Below are 21,447 nucleotides of genomic sequence, written 5' to 3'. Positions count from 1 at the left end.
AAATGGTTGTTGGAATTTTTTCTTTAGCACATATGAAGAGTATTCCCTGATGTGATATACAGTATTACAGTGGAACTCCACCTCATGGCATTTAATATCAGTTCGTTTGATATGAAGATATTTACGATATTATGGAATGTATCAGAAAAATAATATATCTTCCTTCTTTTTCCTGTCTTCTTCTCTCTGGCTCTTCCTCTCTCCCTCCCTCTCTGTCTTTCTCTCAGGTATTATATGCTCCCCAGGCCAGGGATCGCTTCACCGCTCCCTCCTTCATGCAGCGCGACCGATTCAGCCGCTTCCAGCCCACCTACCCCTACCTGCAGCACCAGATCGACCTGCCACCCACCATCTCGCTGTCGGACGGTGAGGAGCCCCCGCCGTACCAGGGTCCCTGCACCCTGCAGCTTCGTGACCCCGAGCAGCAGATGGAGCTCAACCGCGAGTCGGTGAGGGCACCGCCCAACCGGACCATCTACGACAGTGACTTGATCGACATGGGAGGAGGCGGGGGCCTTGGAGGGGTGGGGGGTGGAGGGGGAGGAATGGGAGGAGGCGGGCCGAGGCCGCCAAGCAGTAACTCGGGCATCAGTGCGGCCAACTCCAGCAGCCACGGGCGCATGGAGGGCCCCCCGCCAGCGTACAGCGAGGTGATGGGCCACTACCCCGGCTCAGCTTTCTTTCTACACCAGCACAGCAATAACCAGAGGGTGGGGGGGCCGGGGAGCAGGACGATCCAGCAGCAGAGCCAATCAGAAAGCACAATAGTACCTGCCAAGGCCAAGGACGGCCAACCGGAGGACCTGGTGTGAAGAAAAAGGGTAGGGGGGCAGGCGGGGCTACCCACCCCTGACTGAAAGCTGTCTCTCCTCTTCACCCCTGATCACCTGTAAGCAGTGGTCTCTCTATCGCGCGCTCTCTCTCTGTCTCTCTCATGTCCTCTCTCCACACTCCCATGCACAAATAAATATCAACCTTAGCTACAACAAAACAAGGAAAGAGGAACCAAGAGTTGATTTTTCTGTTTCTTTCCAATGTTAGTCATTCAAACAGCTAGCACTGCTGGGGCAGGATGTATGCACTGCGTGGAGAGTTTTGTTTTTGTTTTTTTTCCTCTACATGAGAAAGAAACATACTGCTAGCACAGATTGAAACGATTTGCTTTTTCGTCCCCTCGGGTGACGTGCTCTGTCCCCGGGAACTGAGGATGATGTTTTTTTTTCTTTTTTGTTTCTTTTTTCGGACCGGGATCTGTGCACAAAGCGAGAACTGAGAATCAAGGACTTAACAGAGAACACAACAAAAACAAGAGACTCACAAACCCAAATCTTAGTGCCAAGGTTCACAAGGAAGCAAAGCAAAGGGGGGAAGAAATGACTCGTTCTAACATTCAAAACACAAAAAAGAAAAGTTATCTAAAAGTTGCACTATCTTTTTGTTGTAAAAGAGAAGAGGGAAATTATGCTATGTGATGATAATGATGTGTTTGTTTTTTCTCTCTCTTTTTTTTCGTCCTTTTCATGAATGGACTGACTGACTGAACTTTGCCTCCAAAGTTGTTTAAACAGTTGGGAGCAAAAAAAAAAAAAAAAAGTATTATAAGCTTATGTCCTTCCTTTTTTTGAAAACAGCAAGAAATACTCGTACCCAGCCTACAACATCTCTGTCTGCTTACACCACAGGCACAGTGAGACTTAGTAAGAGAATAACCCTGTACTGCTCACGTCTGTGAGAAAGAAATCTGCCTGGTGATCAGCTGCTGGGTGGACAAAACATTTCTCACTTCCTCTGGTAGTTTGTTACAAGATTTATAGATAGGTTTCCAAAACCAGAGTAGTTCTTAAACTCTTTGAAAGATGAGAGCTGCTTGGCAAGATCCAACATGCTCCATACTAACAGATCTGGCCAGGTGGTTGGATATCAAGTTAACCAAGAATAACATAACTCCATAACAAAAGGAAAGCATATCTAACTGTCCATCCAGCAGCATGGTCACAGCAGATTCTTCACTTTTCAACTCTGTCCCAACCTCTGAGCACCTGACACTTCCTCTTTCCTGTTTCCTGCGTCCATAGCCCCCTCCCCACCCCACCTCCTCCTCTCCTCTCACCGCTCATCTCGACATGCACAGTTCATTCTGCCAACAGCCACACTGAACACGAACCCCGGCGCCATGACAACGAAAACACACAACAAAAAAAGAAGGCTCAGCTCTCCGTCTTCACGTTTCTAAAGCCACAAAAAAGAAAAAGAAAAAAAAAACACAGGACGACACAAAGTGAAGATTCCTGTCTGCATCCGCCAGCACAGCGATCAGGTTTTAAACGAAAACTGTCTGTGGTCGAAGTCAAAGGGCTATGGGAGGGTCCTTTTTGTAAAAGAAAACCTTTTTGAAAATTGAGCCTTTTTCTCTGCTCATCGTTGCCTTCTCCTCTGCTCTTGCGCTTTCTCTGTCTCTCTATCTTGTTTGCATTCAACACCAGTGCCCCCCCTCCTCCCTCTCTCTAACCCCCATCCCAGCTTGTTAACAGTGTCTCTGGTCACTGTTCATCATCCCTCCTTCCATCCGTGTGCAGAAAAAGTGCGTTCAAATGATGCAGAGTCCGCCAAGCCCTTTAAAGTGGAGACTGGAGTGGAGCCCTTGTTTGGCAGTGTGCTAGTGCAGTCCTTTCCTCCCTCTGTGTGTGTGAGTGTGTGTGTGTGTGTGTGTGTGTAAGTGTGTGTGTGAGTGCATGTGTGTGTGTGTTTTTGTTGGTCAGACCTTTTAAAACACAGAAAGGCACTTAATGTTCCTGCAGGAGCATTGTGTGTGTGTGTCTGTGTGTGTGTGTGTGTCTGTGTGTCTGCGTTTATGCGAGTGATTTATTAATCAACTGCTTTGTCTGAGTTTAAGGATTCAAGGACATGTTACTTATTTGGCACTGTCCGTATTAACACATCATTAATTAAGCATTCATTAAATCCAGTGATGCATGATGGGTATTATTCTGTAGCAGAAGCGACCTCACTGTAAAAGCCCAACGAATGTGCATGCCACAGTCCACTCCACAGGTTCCATTAAAGCGACACAAGGAAAACTCCACCTTTCTTAATAATGGTGATTCAGTAGATTCACACACTCAGAATGTCCACAAAGCGTGTGTTGTGGCTGGAGTTTAGATGGACACTGTTGTCCCTCAGTGCAATGCACCAAGAAAATAGAGGAGCTGCTCATTGCTGCAAAATGTTAAACAGTGGATGGTAGTGAGACAGCTCAAGGAAGATCTGAGGAAACATTAAGTACTAAATCTTTGGAAAACAGTTTGTTTCTCTTTGGTGAGATTAGAAGATAAGGCTGGTGTTATTCCATATGTGTTTTATTGTCAACAAATCCCATGAAAAGACCAAAACCTACAGTGTGTTACTTTGTCTCTATACAACAAAAAATTCTTGACTCATTGTCCACTTGCTCTTTTTTTCCGAAGCTGGTGTTTGGCATGGGACGTTAATCCCCTAAACCCAATGGTGAAGGCTATCTTTGAACAGAGGAAAGGCATAAGAATTTTTCCCCTCATATATTCTGCTGTGTTCTGTACTTGGGTCAAATTTTAACAACTGAGCTAAACTGAGAAAACGTTATTAAAACTTTATCTGTTAAGTGAGACCGAGATAGGTAGCAAAAAGCTGCGGAAAAAAATACTAAATGGACCTTGAGTTAATTTTTCTTTGTCAAGAACAAACCATAAGGCTGAGAAACTGCATTCATTCTTAATCGGTTAAGTCGATAGCCCCTTTTACACTACCTGTTCAAGGCGGGAATATCGCACCATTATGCTACTTCACTGTTTAGTGTTAAAGGTACGATTGCAGAATTGGGAAACAGAGTTGTCTCACCTTTAAGCCGACAGAGAAGGTAGTAACAGCGCAGAATCAAGGTCTGTGAAAAAGGAACAGCCAGCAGGACGGGAACAAGGACGAGGTGGGTGTGACATTTTGATGATGTATTATGTGGGTGACCCACCACCAGAAGATTTAAAAAGCAACTAGAAACAGTTAGCAGCTAACTCAAAGAAGAAGACAAGCAGTTGAAAATGACCACAAATTGGGAAAACAATGAGGTCCTTACCCTTGGAGTAGAGAACGAGATCAGTCGCCATATAAAAGGGACACTAAATGATTGTTACTGCCATGTTATGCCATTGTTATTGTTTACAAAGCGCTGCTGACATGTAAGTTATATGTCACACCAGAGGCCAACTCTTGTTTTGGTAATTGTCACACCTCTTTAGCTTCTGGGATGCCGGCATGCTGACTAAAATTGCGCACTGGGGCAGCATGATGCCATAGTTGTTTGGTTCTGGGTAAAAATACAAAGGCGGCATAAAGAAGGGATTTCGTAGAGGCCCTACAACACGATTTCTGTGTAAAAAGGGCTACTGTTATCATAAAACAGCTGGGCAGTGTATTTTTTTTATTTTTTTTTTAAACATTACTCAAACAGGAGAAAATGGTGCATTTGTTGGGGACTACATTCCGTGGTGGATTAATACATGATTGCTGCTCTAGTGGTTATTTGGGGCACCTGGGCAGTGTATGTGTATTGAGTCAAAAAATACTACGGTGTCTGCATGCTAATGGTAATGAAGGAACATGTCAGCTAGTGCAACAGTGTGACTTATTAATGGTGCCCTATGTCACAGAGGAACATATGTCAAGCCTTGATACACACATAACACTTGTTCGTAGCTACATTTATTGTTGGTTTGGGTCTTTTGTTGGATTTGATGGTAAAAACAAAAATATGGAATATCACCAGACTTATATCTTAATTGGCAGCAGCATTCCAAAGTTCATTTTGCAGTCTGATTGATCTATTAGCACACATTTTTATTACTTCCTGGTAGGACAAACAGAAACAAGTAAGGAAAGTTCATTGATTTCTTTAATACTAATTACAAAAACAATACACTGTAACAATATACAACATACTACATACTATAGGATTGGGATATTTTTAATGCTCTAATTAAATATTTTGACTCATGATTTTTAGGGACTAATGTCTTCTACACTTTGAACCATCCAGTTATCCTCTGCTGGCACTAGTTGCAGCCAGTGTGAAGTTGCCTAATGCAGCATTAATGAGTATTTGAAGGTATCATGTAATGCTAATGCAGCAAAGAGGCCTTATGCTGAGCTGAATTCCAGTTGAAACATTAGACTGTGAACCTGGAAGTGTTCCTGAAGATGAGAAAGAACTAAGTGAACAGTCCCCTCTTTGTGCACTTAGAGCTCATATCTGACTTTACACCATTCAGTTGGAGAAAAAAACATTTTCGGGACAGTTTGAACGAAAGCCTTTTGATTCTGTTAGCATGAGTGAATGTGCGCACATGTCCCAGTTGTGTGTTTCTGGTCAGTGTGTCCATCTGGCTCTACAGTTTGTGTGTGTGTGTGTGTGTGTGTGTGTGTGTGTGTGTGTGTGTTACTACATCGCTGCTGCTATTGCTGTTGCTGCTACTGCTAATATTGTTGCTACTGCTGCTTCTCATGCCCCCCCACCCCCGTCCTCTGTCCTTCTGTCCATCCTGTCCCCTCAACTCATCCAAAAACTAGAAGGAGAGAAATCTGACCCTCTGCAGTCAAAAGCACAAGTATTGAGACAAACCATGGTCTTGTTTCCTGTAAGATCCATATTAACATTTTGTTACGCAGAAACCTGGGCGAGTCCGTCGGGAAATTGATTGTCCCAACACTTCAGCCTTTGACTGTACAGACCTGCTTCAAACCCGCATTTCTTTCCTCTTTTCCTTCCTTCTTTCTGTTGTTTTCTCGCCTTGTTCTGTCTGCGCAGTCATAGCTTGTAAATTGAGGATATAAAGATGAATTTTATGTTTTCTACAAGGAGGTTTGCATGTTACTATTATGTGAGTAAATAAGGTGCCTAATGTTCATGTTTGAGCAGACCACACCTGAGTCAAACTGCTGCTTGGAATCCTTACAGGTGCTTTATATCGGGCTGACCGCCTGTCTGGCCGAGTGGAACAGAAATGTGAGAAAAGGTTTGCCAAAAAATTATTATTTTTGTCTTTTTATAAAGTCGTGGACAGATGTTACAGTGGTGACTTGCTTTTGGGAGTCTGGTCTGTGTTTATTATTCAGCTCTTGAGCTCCTGTTTGATTACAGACTGATCCCGCGGTGATTGAAGTGGACAAAAACCACATTTAATCCAAGCTCTACATGAAAGTTAGATTTGGTGACCACAGGACCAGCAGTGTGCCTGTTTCCATGTCAGCAAAACACCGGCTGCCCCTTCAAACTGCAGCCATACCTTGACTATTTTTAGCCTACTAGTGGACCGGCAATGTTCAGCCTGCTTGCTTCCATTGTGCCAGACAGGAGCGGTCACTCCCGGCAAAGCAGCTGAGGCTATTTCAACCAGTAATTTGACCAGTGTGTGGAGCAGACATAGGAACCCACTTGCACTCAAAAAGCTCCCACCTTCGTTGTGCCTCACTTCCAACGGTGCTTTTTTCAGTAGTCTGTCTTTCTTTGTTTGTTTGTAAGGTGCTGTATATAACTTGAATATATTATGCACATATCCTACCCAATGGGTAGAAACCACAAAAAAATGTTGTGAATAATGTAATATAATGTATAGACAATATAAGAATTTTAAGAAGGCAACATCAAATTTGTAAATGCCTACAGTTAAAAATGTGCTTTGTCTTTTTTTTTTATGAGAAAACATGGTTTGCAAAGTATGCTTAGAATATGGTTGCAACACAAATACAAATTACTACTTATAATATTTTGCTATAAATAATAGTCTGTTATGATAAGGATGAGATAACCTCTGTATAAGGAAGTTGTTGAGAAAGGATATTATTCACTTGTTTATTGGATTCCTCATCTAAGAACAAGCTTTCACAGTGCTTGCCATCATTTGGGTACCGGCTGGTGGTTTTATTTTCACCGCAATCGACTAACAAATGTATAGTTCTATTCCACAGATCTTTTAAGAAAACTAAAAATCGCACACTCATCAGTCGCTGTTTATGCCACGACTTCAGCCGGGCTCCGGTTGGATTTCTACTCGCTTTGTAAATTCTTGAACAAAAAGCCGAAGCTGTCTAGTTTGGGAGACGCGTCACATGACCACTGCACATGAGAGCCGTCAGCACTTCCAAATATGGAAGGATATGTGTCTGTACTCATAGATCTTAACAACATTTTAGTTATTTTCAGCTGTAATTTTGTATATCTGCCAAAGTATAAATCTGTGGAGCACACTCAGCACTGCTATAGGTCTGGCTGGATGTCGTGTTCCAGTTAAAGCATTTCAGCTCCGTTACAGGAGGATCACTGACTTGTGATTGCATTAAAGGAGCTGTAAGCGACATTCAGGACATTAATAAAGCAGCAAAGTTCTATTTGTTATGTAAAGATAAAGTGGAGTAATGACATCCTGAGCAGAGAATGAAGTCAGGCTACCTCTGTGTGTGTTGTAATGGAGCTTCCCTGTGGGTTGTTGTGCCGGCCACGCGTGCATGATAGTGCACGTGAATCCCCGTGAGTGTATCCCACTGGCTAGCTAACTGCAACCGCTCTGCACTGCGCTCATATGATGGTTACTGCTGATATTTGGACGGCATCGTGGCGGAAGCGTAGCGCCCACCCTCTGGTTTCCCCTGGTTAACACCATTGGCTCTGTCAGCACCGTTTGTGAAGTTAGCACTGTTAGCTGCCAGCCACTGTCTCAGCCACCTCCATGTTGAGAACAGTGTGCAGGCTATCCTACCCAAGGCTCTGAATCATAGATATGCTCTGAATGTCGCATATAGCTCCTTTAACGTTAAACAGGAAGAGTGTAAAACATTCAAGGAAAACTGGTCATTCCCTTTTTGGTCAAGATTAGAAAGTTGCTTCAGTGTGGAATGAGTGAAAAATGCCGTTAAAACTGTCATTTAACTTTTCTCTCTTTATTATTATTATTATTTTTTTTATTTTCTATATTACAATGTTATATGTGGCACAGTATATTGACACAAAAGTCATGTTTAATCTGCAGTCATTTATTTACAGTATGTACTGAAAATAACTCCACTGTACAATAACCGCAGAGCATGTTCATTCTTATCTATAGACAATGTACATAGCAACGCGCCATTTTCTCTTCAAAGCACCAAATAAGTGGCAGTTGTATAGTTTTAATTTGGAAAAGTCTCTATTGTAACTTTGGTTGGAGCGCCGCTCAGCTCTCCTTCTTCTTAAAGGAAGACTTCAACCCCCAAATGACCATGTGTGTATCAGTAACTCACCCTGTGTTACATTGAATTTGTAAAGAAAACTTAGTTTTTCTCACATGCTTCCACAGTGAACGAAGAATCCCAAAACTGAGAAAAATTTAGACAAATTTCAGTCACAGAGGTCCACATTTAACAACAGACAAACTATAGCAAAACATCTGTTTACAAACTGTCACACAACTTGTGCAGTATAAATCAAATCTGGTTTATCCAGCTGTTGGCTCAGTACTTCCCAAACAGCCCTTTCTGATGGGGAACTGAACAGAAATTGAAACTTATCTATGCTCTCTTCAAAGCCAGACTCCATTGGGAAAAAAAAAAAAAACAGTCATTTTACCTCACTGAACACAGAAGCTGCTGGTCTCTCGCTCCCTTGATCTGTCAGTTTGTTTGTGTAACTGTGTGACTTTGCTGAATCCAAACTCACTCTTTCAGATACAAAAGCCACACAGTAACACAAACAAACTGACTAATCGAGGCTGCGGTAGAGTAGCAGGTTCCTTGTTCAGCAAGGTAAAATAAATGCTTTTCTTAATGGCTTAGAAGGCAGCATAGATAAGGTTCATTTTAAGCTCAGTTCTCTATCGTAGAGGACTGTCCATTTGGGAAGTACTGAGCATATGACTGAATAAATAAGACTTGGATCATACTTCACGAGTTGTGTGAGATTTTTTAAACCCGATGTTATGATATAGTTTTGCTGTTGTCAAACATGGACCCCCATGACTTTAATTCATCAATTATTTCCTGCATTTTTGGATTCTTCATTCAGTGGAGGCATGCAAGATGCAACGGAACACAGGATGAGTAATTGATATACAAATTGTCATATGGAAAATGAAGTATTCACTTAATAGACCTTTATTTTCATTTCCTGCACTAGCTTGAAGAACTAACTGGGGCTCAGACTGATTTTTCTTTGACTTCTCCCCCCTGCAGCGCGCTCCCTCTTTCCACTTATCAGAAGTCTGTACTCAACTGCTGACAACAAGTAGCTGTTTTTATCGTTCCAGATTTTAATAATAATGATAATAATAACAATGATAACGTCTCAACAGTTTGGTATTCTCTCTGTCTTGACAGTTACCATAGGACTGCTTCCATCATGGGTTTTGTAACATCAGTTTGCTTTATTTACAAAATGAATCCTTCTCGTTCCCCCCTCCCCCCTCTGTGCTGAAATCTAGATATATATGACTGTATCCAGTAACCATACAGTACATATATATCCAAACGCAGAGGTAAAATTGTTGTGTATTTTTGCCTCTTTTTATTTAAGCAATTGTGATGTAATAGGTTTTAGGCCTAAGGTCTGTTATTGCAATACTTTTACAGAAAAAAAGAAAAAAAATCAAAAAATGTTGCTCTAAGTGCTGTTGTAGTCAAAGATTTTATGCTTGTACTTATGCTGTAGTCAAACTGCAGCGTAATGAATAAAACTTTAAAAGTGATTACTCTGGTGTTCTTCCTGTATTTTTTCCTGAAGACTTATGTAGATAATGAGGTTTTTGTAATGTGATTACTGGAGTCGGTGCGAGCAGCAGTGCCACTCATCTCTTTATCTGTCCTCACTGATACAGTCAAATAACATGCGAGCAGGATTTAAGGCAGATCAGCAATTTCTCAGACTCGTTAGCCAGGTTTCTGTGTTGCTCAGTGATGCAGGTTGAGGCCTGATGCACTAACATGCAAAACACAATCTGAGTAGGTTAATTGGCTGTTATGATACTAGTAAAGTAAGGCAGTTTTATCTATATAGTACATTTCACTGCAGGTATACTTTATGTGCTTAACAATGACGTTATGCTCAATGTTAAGCATATTCACTACAGGTGGTCCAGCAGCTATGCAGTACTCTGCATTCATTTTGTATCCATGTCAGTTTGTTGCCCGTTTTATGTTCTAAAGACAAATTGGAGCACTTGGCTATGTTTATGACATGGCTTCTAAAGAATTGCCATTTTTACTAACATGAGCTGAGCACAAGGGAAAATTTGCCCCAGGTGTGCAGAAGTACAGAATAAATAAGAAAAATACAATGAAGTGCAACAAATGAAGAGAGAAAAAATGAAAACAAACGCACCACCTACCAAAAGACACATCCCACAGACAAAAAACACAAACACACACTAAATTATTAGCCTGAAAGAACAGTAAAGTTCTTCCCGTCATTTCATTGGGGTCATTCCTATGTTACCAATGTCGCATTTTTCCCAGTTCTACTTATGTGCTCTCCCAGGGTCCTGTGTTTGCCAGATTTATATGGCACATAATGGGAAAGTGACAGAGGATCCTACGTTCCCCAGTTCCACATATGTGCCTCCCCAAGGCTCTATGTTCCCAGGCTCTACATAGCACGTAATGGCAGCCTAACAAAGATGTTCCCCAGCACTGTATTCGCTTGATATGACATGGGTCAGGTAAGGGGACTAAAATCATGACTGAGAGTGATGAAACTATACTGGCAAATGTCTTTGTCTAAATATAGTTGTTCTGTCTGTGAGGAGAACAGTTCCAAAATTAACTGCAGCCCAAGAAATTAAAAAACTATAATAAGAAAGAATTAATTGGAAAAAATAACAACTAACCAATTAAGGAATAAAAAAGGGGCTAAAAAGAAGAGATGAAAGAAAAGATGTTTAGGGCCTTTTTTAAAATCCCCATTTCTAAACAGATTAATGTCAGGGAAGAGGTCAAAGGTCAGTTTAGGTTAAGTTAAGGCTATGAAAAAATGGTAAGGGGGATTCGAAATCTTCACACCCAATTTTACACATCCGTTTTAACCTAACATTTCAATCTGTTTATGGCTCTTTGATATGTCATATGTATTGATCTGCAGAGTAAATCAAAGCTAATTTAACGACATAGTGACAAGAAAGTGGCATGAACACAAAAGGAGGGTAATGTCTGTTATCAGAATACTGAATTGGGGAACTTTGGACCCCGGGAACATAGATACACACTCCTGTTTCAGATGAACTGGACCTCAATGACTCATTAGAGACACTGCAAGCTGTCTGGTTCTTGAGAACCACCCATACAAACGAAGTTTTGAGTACTTCTTCTACCACTGCCAATACCAACATTCCCAATTGACCTATGGCTAAGCCACGCCCCCCTCCACTCACTCAGACAAACTATCAACATTCAGTGACCGGCGCTATGGCAGGTGTCACAGTACACGGCATTTCGCAGGAGGCAGTTGATGATTTTTGGGGACATAACGATCAGATGTCATTGAGAAGTAACCAAAAGGGCCTAAACTATGCATTGGAGAGATTCATTGTTCATTATTTAATTGTTGAGAAGGTCGATGAAAGCTTAAATTATAAGCCAAAATTTACAGGTCACAGTGTACACTTGTGAACCACATCTCGTTGCCGTTGCCATCAAAGACAACAAGTTAAAGTGCCACTGAAGTTAAGGTTTTTGGCTCAGAATATGAGAAAAGGATAATGGCCTTTTTACCATCTTTACCAAGAGTGTCTCTCCGTTAGTTTGGTGCTACAGTATTTACACTGAATCATTCAGCATAACGTTTGCCAACCTTTGTTATCTCTGCCATTACAGATAAGTTAATGAAGCTAAGCTCCAGAAGTTAACGTTAGCTTAACTAGAGCCCTTTGGACAACAGCTAACAATGATGTACGATCACCAAAGTACAAAACTAGAACAAAATAGGCTAATGAACTCCCAGCAAACAAGGTGACATGATGAACAACGCAGCTAGGAGCTAACGTTAGGCTAACTTTAGCTAACGTTAGCTAGAGATGTTAAAGATAACTTTATATTTCTTTCCAGCAAAGTGACAATATGTTGCCTCAAACACAATGTTGACTTACCTTAGAACAGATGTAGACATCATTGTTAATCTTATTCACGTTGAGTTGATGTTGTGGTCTAACGTTACCACACAACTTTATCCAAAGGAGACACTTTTCTCGGTTGAGATGTGGTTTAAAGTGTAAAAAATACACCTCGTCGCCCAGCCTCTCAGGATACCTTGTGTCGGAGTTGCATGTACCCCATGCACACCGTTTGACCATTTTTAAACTTCAAATCTCTGAAAAAGCTCATAAAACTGAACAAAACTGACTTTCTGTAATGCATTTCAATGGACGTCCAGGAATGCCTATACGCACTTTGATTGGTTCATCGCGTTTGAGGGCGGGACTTAGCCATAGGTCAATTAGAGCAGGGTTGCTAACTTTCGTCAGAGGGCTGGAATGAGATTTTAGCTTGTGATGTAATATCTGCTTGTGTGTGCATGGTCACGAACATACGTGGACACGGCGGCATGTTTTGTTTTTTTTTTACCTTAAAAGAGTTCATATGCACATGTGGCAAACAGAAGAAATTAGTACGTTTACATATTCATATCTATAGGCCTAAGCCCCACATGCGTCTATAGACAGGGGGGTTCTCCCCTTTTGAAATTCACACGGCAAAATCCTATTTTCATGCAATTTCATACAGAAATAGATAAATTCAAGGACTTTCTGTGTACAGGGCTAGACTGGGACAAAAAAATGCCGACATTTATGTATCTTATTTGTACTTGCACACATTTTATTAAAAACTGAAATAATAAATCTTGTAGAGTTTCTCTGGCAAGTGCTTTCACCATAGGCATTGTGTACTCCGGGGCCAACTACCACCAGGATATATATGAGATGTGAATGAGCACATTGATTTTTTAACCTTGGTACTCTTTTCCAGGGCAGGTAGGGAACTACTGAGATTTATTTTAATTTTGGTAAAGTATAGTGCGGTGCAAGCTAATTTTTTTTCAGTTTTCAATTGTTTATGTTAGTCAATCAGTTAGTTAGTTAGTTAGTCTGTGTCTTTTATATAGATAACTGTGCCCACGTTTCCGTTATCCGGTAATTGCCAGTAAAAATATTTCCCTCTAAACGCAAATAAATCGCACGTCAATCAAAAACTATGAACCAAAAAAGCACAATCTATGGGAACTGCCCATTGGCTCGACAGCCCATTGGTTCGACATCCCATTGTTCCGACCATATTAAACCCATTGTTCCGAAGTCCGTTCCGAAATCATCATGATGCCCTGTGGTTAAGGTCTGGTTAGGTTTAGGCACAAAAACCACTTGGTTAGGGTCAGGAAAAGATCATGGTGTGGGTTAAAATGAAAAAGAAAGTGACAAACACATAAGCCGTGAGCCTGCTCCGCCTCAAGCCTTTCCCAGCTGACCCAGAGCCGGTCGCGGCGCACCATACGCCCGCCACCAGCCGTTCAGGACCGCGGACAGTCGGACTAATGGGATGTCGAACCAATGGGCTGTCGGACCAATGACATGGACCCCAATCTATCCTGAGTGAGACAAACTGCTTGATCCCCGTCTCCAGTGTACCAGCAGAGAACCTGCAGGTCTCCAGTGTACCAGCAGAGAACCTGCAGAACCGAATCAGCGAAAAAACACACCGGGCTACACAACCTCTATACCTGAGCAGCTGAAGCTGTGGCTCGCTAGATTGAAGGAATTAAAAAATCGCTATGTGAAGAATAGAGGTGTAATTCCATCTGGAGTATTCACCTTATTTTGCACGGAAACACGGAGGCAAAACACAACGCAGCCAGCTTCCGTTTTTTTGTGCGACACTTCCGGTCCAGCACTCTTGACCACTGTGTAAATGGGAATTGCCTCGTTGTTTACCTTGTTGAGTTTAGCTATATACACATGTTTATATATATATATATATATATATACATATACATAAAGCAGTTTGTCTCACTCGGGATAGATTGTGCTTTTTTGGTTCATAGTTTTTGATTGACGTGCAATTTATTCACGTTTAGAGGGAATTATTTTTAATTACCGGATAACGGAAATGTGGGCACAGTTACCTATATAAAATACACAGACTAACTAACTAACTAACTGATTGACTAACATAAACAATTGAAAATTGAAAAAAATTAGCTTGCACCATTAGCTCCGGTGAGGGAAAGTGGCTGACCAGACGTCACGCACAAAAACACGAAGTTGATCACTATTTACTTCCGTGTTTGAAAATAAGGTGGATAGCATGACCTCACACACCCTCTCTCTGTGTTGATCTCCAGCCCCTTGATTACAAGCCGGTCCAGCTGCGCGTTCATGTACGTTCATGTAAATCGCCGCCTCCTCCCTCCTCTCGGAGCCCTTGGCTAACGCTCCCGGGAGCTAATGCTAACATTCCTACTCTTCCCAAAGCCCGGCTCACGGAGAAGAGTAGGAACATTAACGTTAGCTCCCAGGAGCGTTAGCAGTTAGCACTAGTCGGCTGCCACCGGCTATGCTATGGAGCGCTTCTACCAGCTCTTCTAGTCACTGAGCCTCGCCTCCATCTCAGCAAATATATTACATTTATTACAGGTACCATCATCATTGAAGTAGGCAGGGGAATAGCTAAACACAGCAGAGACTGAGAGTGAGTGAAAGACATCGCTAACTGCTAAACTAAGCCAAACTAAGTTGGCTGTTTAGGTTTTACTCCCTCGCCCCTGTAGCAGAGTGAATCTGCCAGTAGTGAAACCGGGGCTAACCGGTGCTTCCTCCTCAGGCTCCACTTCACTCAGCTGCCCCACAGACCAGCTGCTTCTTCACACTTTAACCTGAATAACAAACTGGAGCTAGCTGGGAGCATGACCGGAGGGAAGCACATTCAGTTAGGTGAGTGAAGTGGAGCCTGCGGAGGAAACACCGGGACCGTCTGGATGTAGTAGTCCGTAGAGGTGCTGTGGTGCTCGGCTACGCAGATAGGTAACGAGGCAAGTGGGGGGGTGGGGGTGGAGAGCAGAGGTAGAGGGAGGTGTGGCTCGACACACTTTGGTCTACAGGCAGTGCACAACAGCAAACCTAGCGGTGAAACAATTTCGCTTTTTGCCCCTTTAACGATTAACTTCAAATATTTAAAGTTAGTCCTTAAAATTGCTTTCAGTAATGTAAACGTTTCCATGCACGCAGTAATGTCACTGTAGCAAATACTGTGGGACATTTACACAGTGGTCAAGAGTGCTGGACCGGAAGTGTCGCACAAAAAAACGGAAGCTGGCTGCGTTGTTTTGCCTCCGTGTTTCCGTGAAAAATAAGGTGAATACCATCGACATATATATGTAAACGCCTCATCGAGTGGGTTTGCCTGCTGCTGCCATACGTCAACGTCACCGCCATATTGGATGTGGCAAGGCTGCGCTGTAAACTAATACAAGTAAATGGAATTAATTTCATAAAGCGCCTTTCTACAAAGAAATTTACGTTAATGCCTCTCGTTTATTCATTCACACACGCACTAATATACTTGGGAAACAGGCAACAATTTTGATCTTCTCAGATGGCTAAGAAAAAACCCCCAATACACAGTATATATATATATACACATACATATATATACATATATACATATACANTAAATTTCTTTGTAGAAAGGCACTTTATGAAATTAAGTCCATTTACTTGTATTACTTTACAGCGCAGCCTTGCCACATCCAATATGGCGGCGACGTTGACATACGGCTCAGCGCTCGTTGCGGTGTACGTATATATGTCTATGGGTGAATACCTCCAGGGTTTCTGCAAATTATCGCGTGACATTATGATCTCGCGATCCAACAATTCCAGCCGCTCGCGTTCGCGCCGCTAAAGTTCCAGTGGACATTGACGCCCAGCACGGGACGGAGCGAGCCTGCGCTGCGGCCACATCGCGCACACGACGGATCCAGTGGACATCCAGTATGCGGTCCGGGCGCCACCGAAGACATCACACTACCAGTGAGCCGACTTACCTTCCTTCAAGTTCAGTCAAGCGTCTCTCAGTTCACTTGAAAAGTCACGTCCTCCCCGGTGCGTGAAACGGCCCATAGTTGGCTGACTGTGAGACTAGAGCTGCCCAATCAAAGGGTAAATATGGACTGCGCACCAATCAGAGCGTAGTTTTCCACAGAAACATTTGGTTGCACTCCATTTCACTCAACTGGTACGCTGGTCAGGCGGAGTCTGCCCCTCTTCTCTCCTCTCCCCTCTCTGTCAAGTCTGGCTGCAAACTTCAACTCTGCCCACCTGGCGCGCCGGCTGTTTGAAATTAATTTAAAAATACTCAGCTGCCAGCCTTTTTTCCAGCATTTGTTGCTGGCGTCAGAATTGGTTGGGCAGAGTGAGACTGTGAGATGGAAGGTGAATGCGTGTGTCACATGCCAGATGCGTGAGAGTTGGCAACCCTGATTAGAGAAAGGGTGAGAAGTAAAGCAAGACAGCATTTGCCTGGGCCCTGAAATCACTAAATCCACCCCTGAAAAACACATTTAAGTCAACTCGTGATCAGAATCAATGGTGAAATACTTGTAGCGAAGGCATTAATTTCCAAATAGGCCAGAATCTGCAGGTGGAGGCGGTGGCTGCAAGTTGCTAGCATAGGCTATAGTTGGTGGTTTGTCAAAGCTTTATGCCAGAATCTGCAGGTGGAGGCTGTGACTGCAGGTTGCTAGCATAAGCTATAGTTGGTGGTTTGCCAAAGCTTTATGCTTTATTCCTGAAAAAGGCTTTAGTTGGAGGTTTGGCCAAGCAGTTAGCAAGAATTTGCAGGTGGAGGTGGGGGCTTAAGGATGCTGACAAAGGCTGTAGATAGAGGAGCTGAGCTGTTGCCAGAATCTGCAGGTGGAGGCGGCAGCTGCAGGTTGCTGACAGAGGCTGTAGATGAAGCTTGACCACAGCTGTCTGCAAGAACCTGCAGGTGGGGGTGGCAGTGATGAAGGTCTCTGGCAGAGGATATAGATGAAAGTTTGGCTAAGCTGTCTGCCAGAATACGCAGAGGAGACAGCTGCATGTTGCTGGCAGAGTCTGTAGCTGCAGGTTTGGCCAAGTTATCCGCCAGAATATGTAGGTGGTGGTGGCAGCTGCATGTTTATGGCACAGACTTAGTTTCAGATCTAGCTACAGCTGTCTGACAGAAACTCCAGGTGGAGGCAGCAGCTGCAGGCTGCTGACAGCAGCTGTAGATGGAGGAGCTGAGCTGTCTGCCAGAATCCACAGGTGGAGCCAGCGGCTGTAGGTTGCTGGTGGAGGCTGTAGATGGAGGTGTGGAAATACCTGTTAGAAGAAGAAGATGATGTAAACTGAATGTAACAGAAAGGTGGCTTTAATTTATCAGCCCAGGTATGCTATTATTACACAGTTATGATTGTCTATCTTACCTGAAAGGTTATATTTGTGAGAGCATCTCTGCTCTCTGGTCCCTGGTCAGCTGAGGTCTTCACATGGCAAAAGGACCTTGAGGTTTGGCCAAGTTGTCTGCCAGAATCTGCAGGTGGAGGTGGCGGCTACAGGCTCCTGACATTGGCTTTAGATGGAGGCTGCAGAAGCTGTAGATGGAGGCGCTGGGCTGTCTGCAAGAATCTGCAGGTGGAGGCGGTGACTGCAGGTTGCTGGCGAAAGCTTTAGTTGGAGGTTTGGCCAAGCTGTTAGCAAGAATTTGCAGGTGGATGTGGGGGCTTCAGGTTGCTGACTGAGGCTGTAGATAGATGAGCTGAGCTGTTGCCAGAATCTGCAGGTGGAGGCAGCAGTTGCAGGTTGCTGACAGAGGGTGTAGATGAAGGTCTGGCCAAGCTGTTAGCAAGAATTTGCAGGTGGATGTGGGGGCTTAAGGTTGCTGACTGAGGCTGTAGATGGACGAGCTGAGCTGTCTGCCAGAATCTGCCAGTGGCGGCGTTGGCTGTAGGTTACTGGCAGAGGCTGTAGATGCAGGACCTGAGCTGTCTGCCAGAATCTGTAGGTTGAGGTGGTGGTTGCAGGTTGCTGGCAGAGGATTAGTTTGAGGTTTCACCAAGCTGTCTGTCAGAATCTGCTGGTGGAGGCTGTAGATGGAGGTGTGGAAATACCTGTTAGAAGAAGAAGATGATGTAAACTGAATGTAACAGAGAGGTGGCTTTAATTTATCAGCCCAGGTATGCTATTATTACACAGTTATGATTGCCTGTCTTACCTGACAGGTTATATTTATGAGTGCATCTCTGCTCTCTGGTCCCTGGTGCATCTGTGGTCCCTGGTCAGCTGAGGTCTTCACATGGCAAAAGGACCTTGAGGTTTGGCCAAGCTGTCTGCCAGAATCTGCAGGTGGAGGTGGCAGCTGCAGGCTCCTGACATTGGCTTTAGATGGAGGCTGCAGAAGCTATAGATGGAGGTGCTGGGCTGTCTGCAAGAATCTGCAGGTGGAGGCGGTGACTGCAGGTTGATTGCTGGGGCTCTAGTTGGAGGTTTGGCAACGCTTTTTGTCAGAATCTGCAGGTCAATGCGGCTGCTGCAGGTTGTTGACAGAAGTTGTTACAGGTCTGGCCAAAGCTGTCTGCAAGAATCTTCAGGTGGAGGTGGCAGTGCTGCAGATTGCTTGCAGAGGCTGTAGATGGAGGAGCTTAGCTGTCTGCCACAATTTACAGGTGGAGGCGGCAGATGTAGATTGTTGACAGGAGCTGCATGAACCTCCAGGTGGACATGGCAGCGGTGCAGGTTGCTGGCAGAGGCTGAAGATCGAGGTTTGGAGACAGCTGTCTGCCGGAAACTACAGGTGGAGGCGACAGCTGCAAGGTTCTGGCAGAGGCTGTTGTTGACGGTTTGGCAAAGCTGTCTGTCAGAAATTGCTGGTGGAGGTGGCAGATGCAGGTTGCTGCCAGAGGCTTTGATGGAGGTTGACAGAGGTGCGAATGGAACATTGGTCTTGAACAGGTCTTCTGGACCTGATGCAAATTGCTGGTGGGGGTTGTAGTTTGAATATTTCAGACGACTGCTGTAGTTTGAATGCAGTTTAAAACAAAAATTGCTGTGAGAAGTTGTAGTGTAGGTGTAGGGTGGAGCAGGACACCTAAGAGGCGGTTTATGGAGGCATGGCCGCAGCTGTCTGCCAGATTCTGCAGGTGGAGGTGGCGGCTGCAGGTTGATGGCAGAGGCTCTAGTTGGAGGTTTGACAAAGCTGTCTGTCAGAATCCACAGGTGGAGGCGACTGCTGCAGACCGTTGACAGAAGCTGTTTTTGCAGGTCTTGCCACAGCTGTCTACAAGACCCTGCAGTTGGAGGTGGCAGCTGTGCAGGTTGCTGGCAGAGGCTGCAGATGGAGGTTAGGCCAAGCTGTCTGCCAGAACATGCAGTTGGAGACGGCAGCTGAATATTGCTAGCAGAGGCTGTAGATTGAGGTTTGGTGACAGCTGTCTGTCAGAATCTGCAGGTGGAGGGTCAGGCAGCAGACGGCTGCTGTAGTTGAACGCAGAGTGTAAAACTGAAAGTGAATGTAAGAAGCTAGTGTTGTAGGGTGGAGCAGTACACTTTAGAGGCAGAAGATGGAGGTTGCTGGTAGACGGCGTCAATGGAGGTTTCAGTAAAAAACATGCAATACAAATAAATCTAAAGAAATGTGATAAAAAAATCATCTCAGTTCATTTGAATGAGAAAATACCTGAAATCAAAATCAGGTATTTGGACAGAAGCGCTTACCTGAAGACTCACCTTGCAGTTTGGCTGTCCTCTTACGCCGGATGCTGCCGACCTGGTTCATCATTCTAAACAGGGTCTGTACCCACCTTGGCTTAGGGCCCCCCGGCAATGACGTAATCTTACCTGGAGCCACAGATCCTTTAGGGGGGAAAGGCTTCCACAGGCTTACCTGGAGCTGGAGGTGGGTCAGAGGGGCTCACCTCAGGGTCACAGCGTGGAATGCCATCCTCATCTGGGTGTGGGATCAGCTCACTGGTCCACGTGTAGCCCTAGTCTATCTGAAGGTAACAACAAATACAGCCGTCAGACTACTGCTCCACAACATGTCAACAACTTCAGCTTGGCTCTGCTGTTTCAGTTTCTAACACGTGTTATGACTGTGCACAGATAACACATTTTCTTTTTATCTGCATGTTAGACAATAGACTAGATTAGGTCAGAATACAGTGTCTTACAGTGTCTCCCAGCAGACTGGACGTGTCCAAGTCACCGGTTGAGGAGTCAGAAATTGAGCGAAAGAGGCTGGCACACGTGTGATCCTGGTCCATCTGAAGGTAACAACAATTACAGCCATCAGACTGCTGCTCTACAACATGTCAGCAACTTCAGTTTTGCTCCATTGTTTCAGTTTCTAACACATTGTGCACTGATAAGACATTTTCTTTTTTAATTCGGACAATAGACTAGATTTGGTCAGAATACAGTGTCTTACAGTGTCTCCCAGCAGACTGGACGTGTCCATGTCACCAGTTGATGAGCCAGATGGTGAGCCAATGGGGGAGGCCGGTGCAGGGACCCTCCGAAGGATGAGCCGTGGAATGCTATCCTCATCTGGGTGTGGGATCAGCTCACTGGTCCATGTGTAGCCCTGGTCCATCTGAAGAAAAAAAAAATCCTGAGACCACATCACATAATGAATTGGCCCATTACCACACAGTCACAGGGTTTCTGCAGGTATCAGCAAATCTAATTTAATGCTTTTTAATGCCACTTTAAACAAATTTAATGCCCATGCAGATACAGTTTATTATATATATATATAGACAAAATTGTAAGCATTTGACAATGCTAATCTTGAATATTTGAGAAAATCTAAATTTACATTAACTGTCATTCTAGTGAATTAGAAATGGCTCACAAGCAGAGGTGGGTAGTAACTAGTTACATTTACTCAGTTACATTTACTTAAGTAACTTTTGGATAAACTGTACTTTTCAGAGTAGTTTTAATGCAAAATACTTTAATTTTACTTGAGTTATATTGTTTTAAAGCAACAATACTCTTACTTGAGTACAATATTTGGCTACTCTACCCACCTCTGAGTACATAATTACATGATATTGAAAATGAGTTCCATTTTGTTTTTTATTGTCCTCCGTATCATGAGTTGTGTCAGAAATTATTTAACAGGTGTAAGAATTTAGACTTGATGTGGTTGAATGATGCTGAGAGGCTCAAATGGATTTTTGATTATAAAGTATTCGCACTTGCTGACTATTTAGAGAAAGCTTGGGATAAACGAAGAAAAGTAACATATATGTGAAAATATCTATTTTGGTTTTGTTGTGGAGAAAGAACTATTATTTACTTTTATTTGATTTATTTATTTGTTTTTTGTTTTTGTTTTGTTTTTCTGGTGTAAATTGTGTAGCTCCCAAATTAAGTGAATGTGATTTTG

General features: G+C 43.5%; 1 protein-coding gene across 3 annotated transcripts in view; it reads left to right on the top strand.

Annotated features, from left to right (window-relative positions):
* Nucleotides 1–9,731, top strand: part of LOC126392363 (low-density lipoprotein receptor class A domain-containing protein 4-like) — a 281,047-nt gene extending 271,316 nt beyond the window's left edge. For all 3 annotated transcript variants that reach the window (XM_050047731.1, XM_050047732.1, XM_050047733.1), the window contains one exon: nucleotides 228–9,731. In XM_050047731.1, the coding sequence (XP_049903688.1) occupies nucleotides 228–812 (585 nt within the window). In that variant the 3' untranslated portion in view covers nucleotides 813–9,731. The remainder of the gene's footprint in view (nucleotides 1–227) is intronic.
* The last annotated feature ends 11,716 nt before the right edge of the window (nucleotides 9,732–21,447 follow it).

The sequence above is a fragment of the Epinephelus moara genome, chromosome 6 (assembly GCF_006386435.1).
Source record: "Epinephelus moara isolate mb chromosome 6, YSFRI_EMoa_1.0, whole genome shotgun sequence".
NCBI classification, from domain to species: Eukaryota; Metazoa; Chordata; class Actinopteri; order Perciformes; family Serranidae; genus Epinephelus; species Epinephelus moara.
This window is presented reverse-complemented; position numbering and strand designations above follow the sequence as displayed.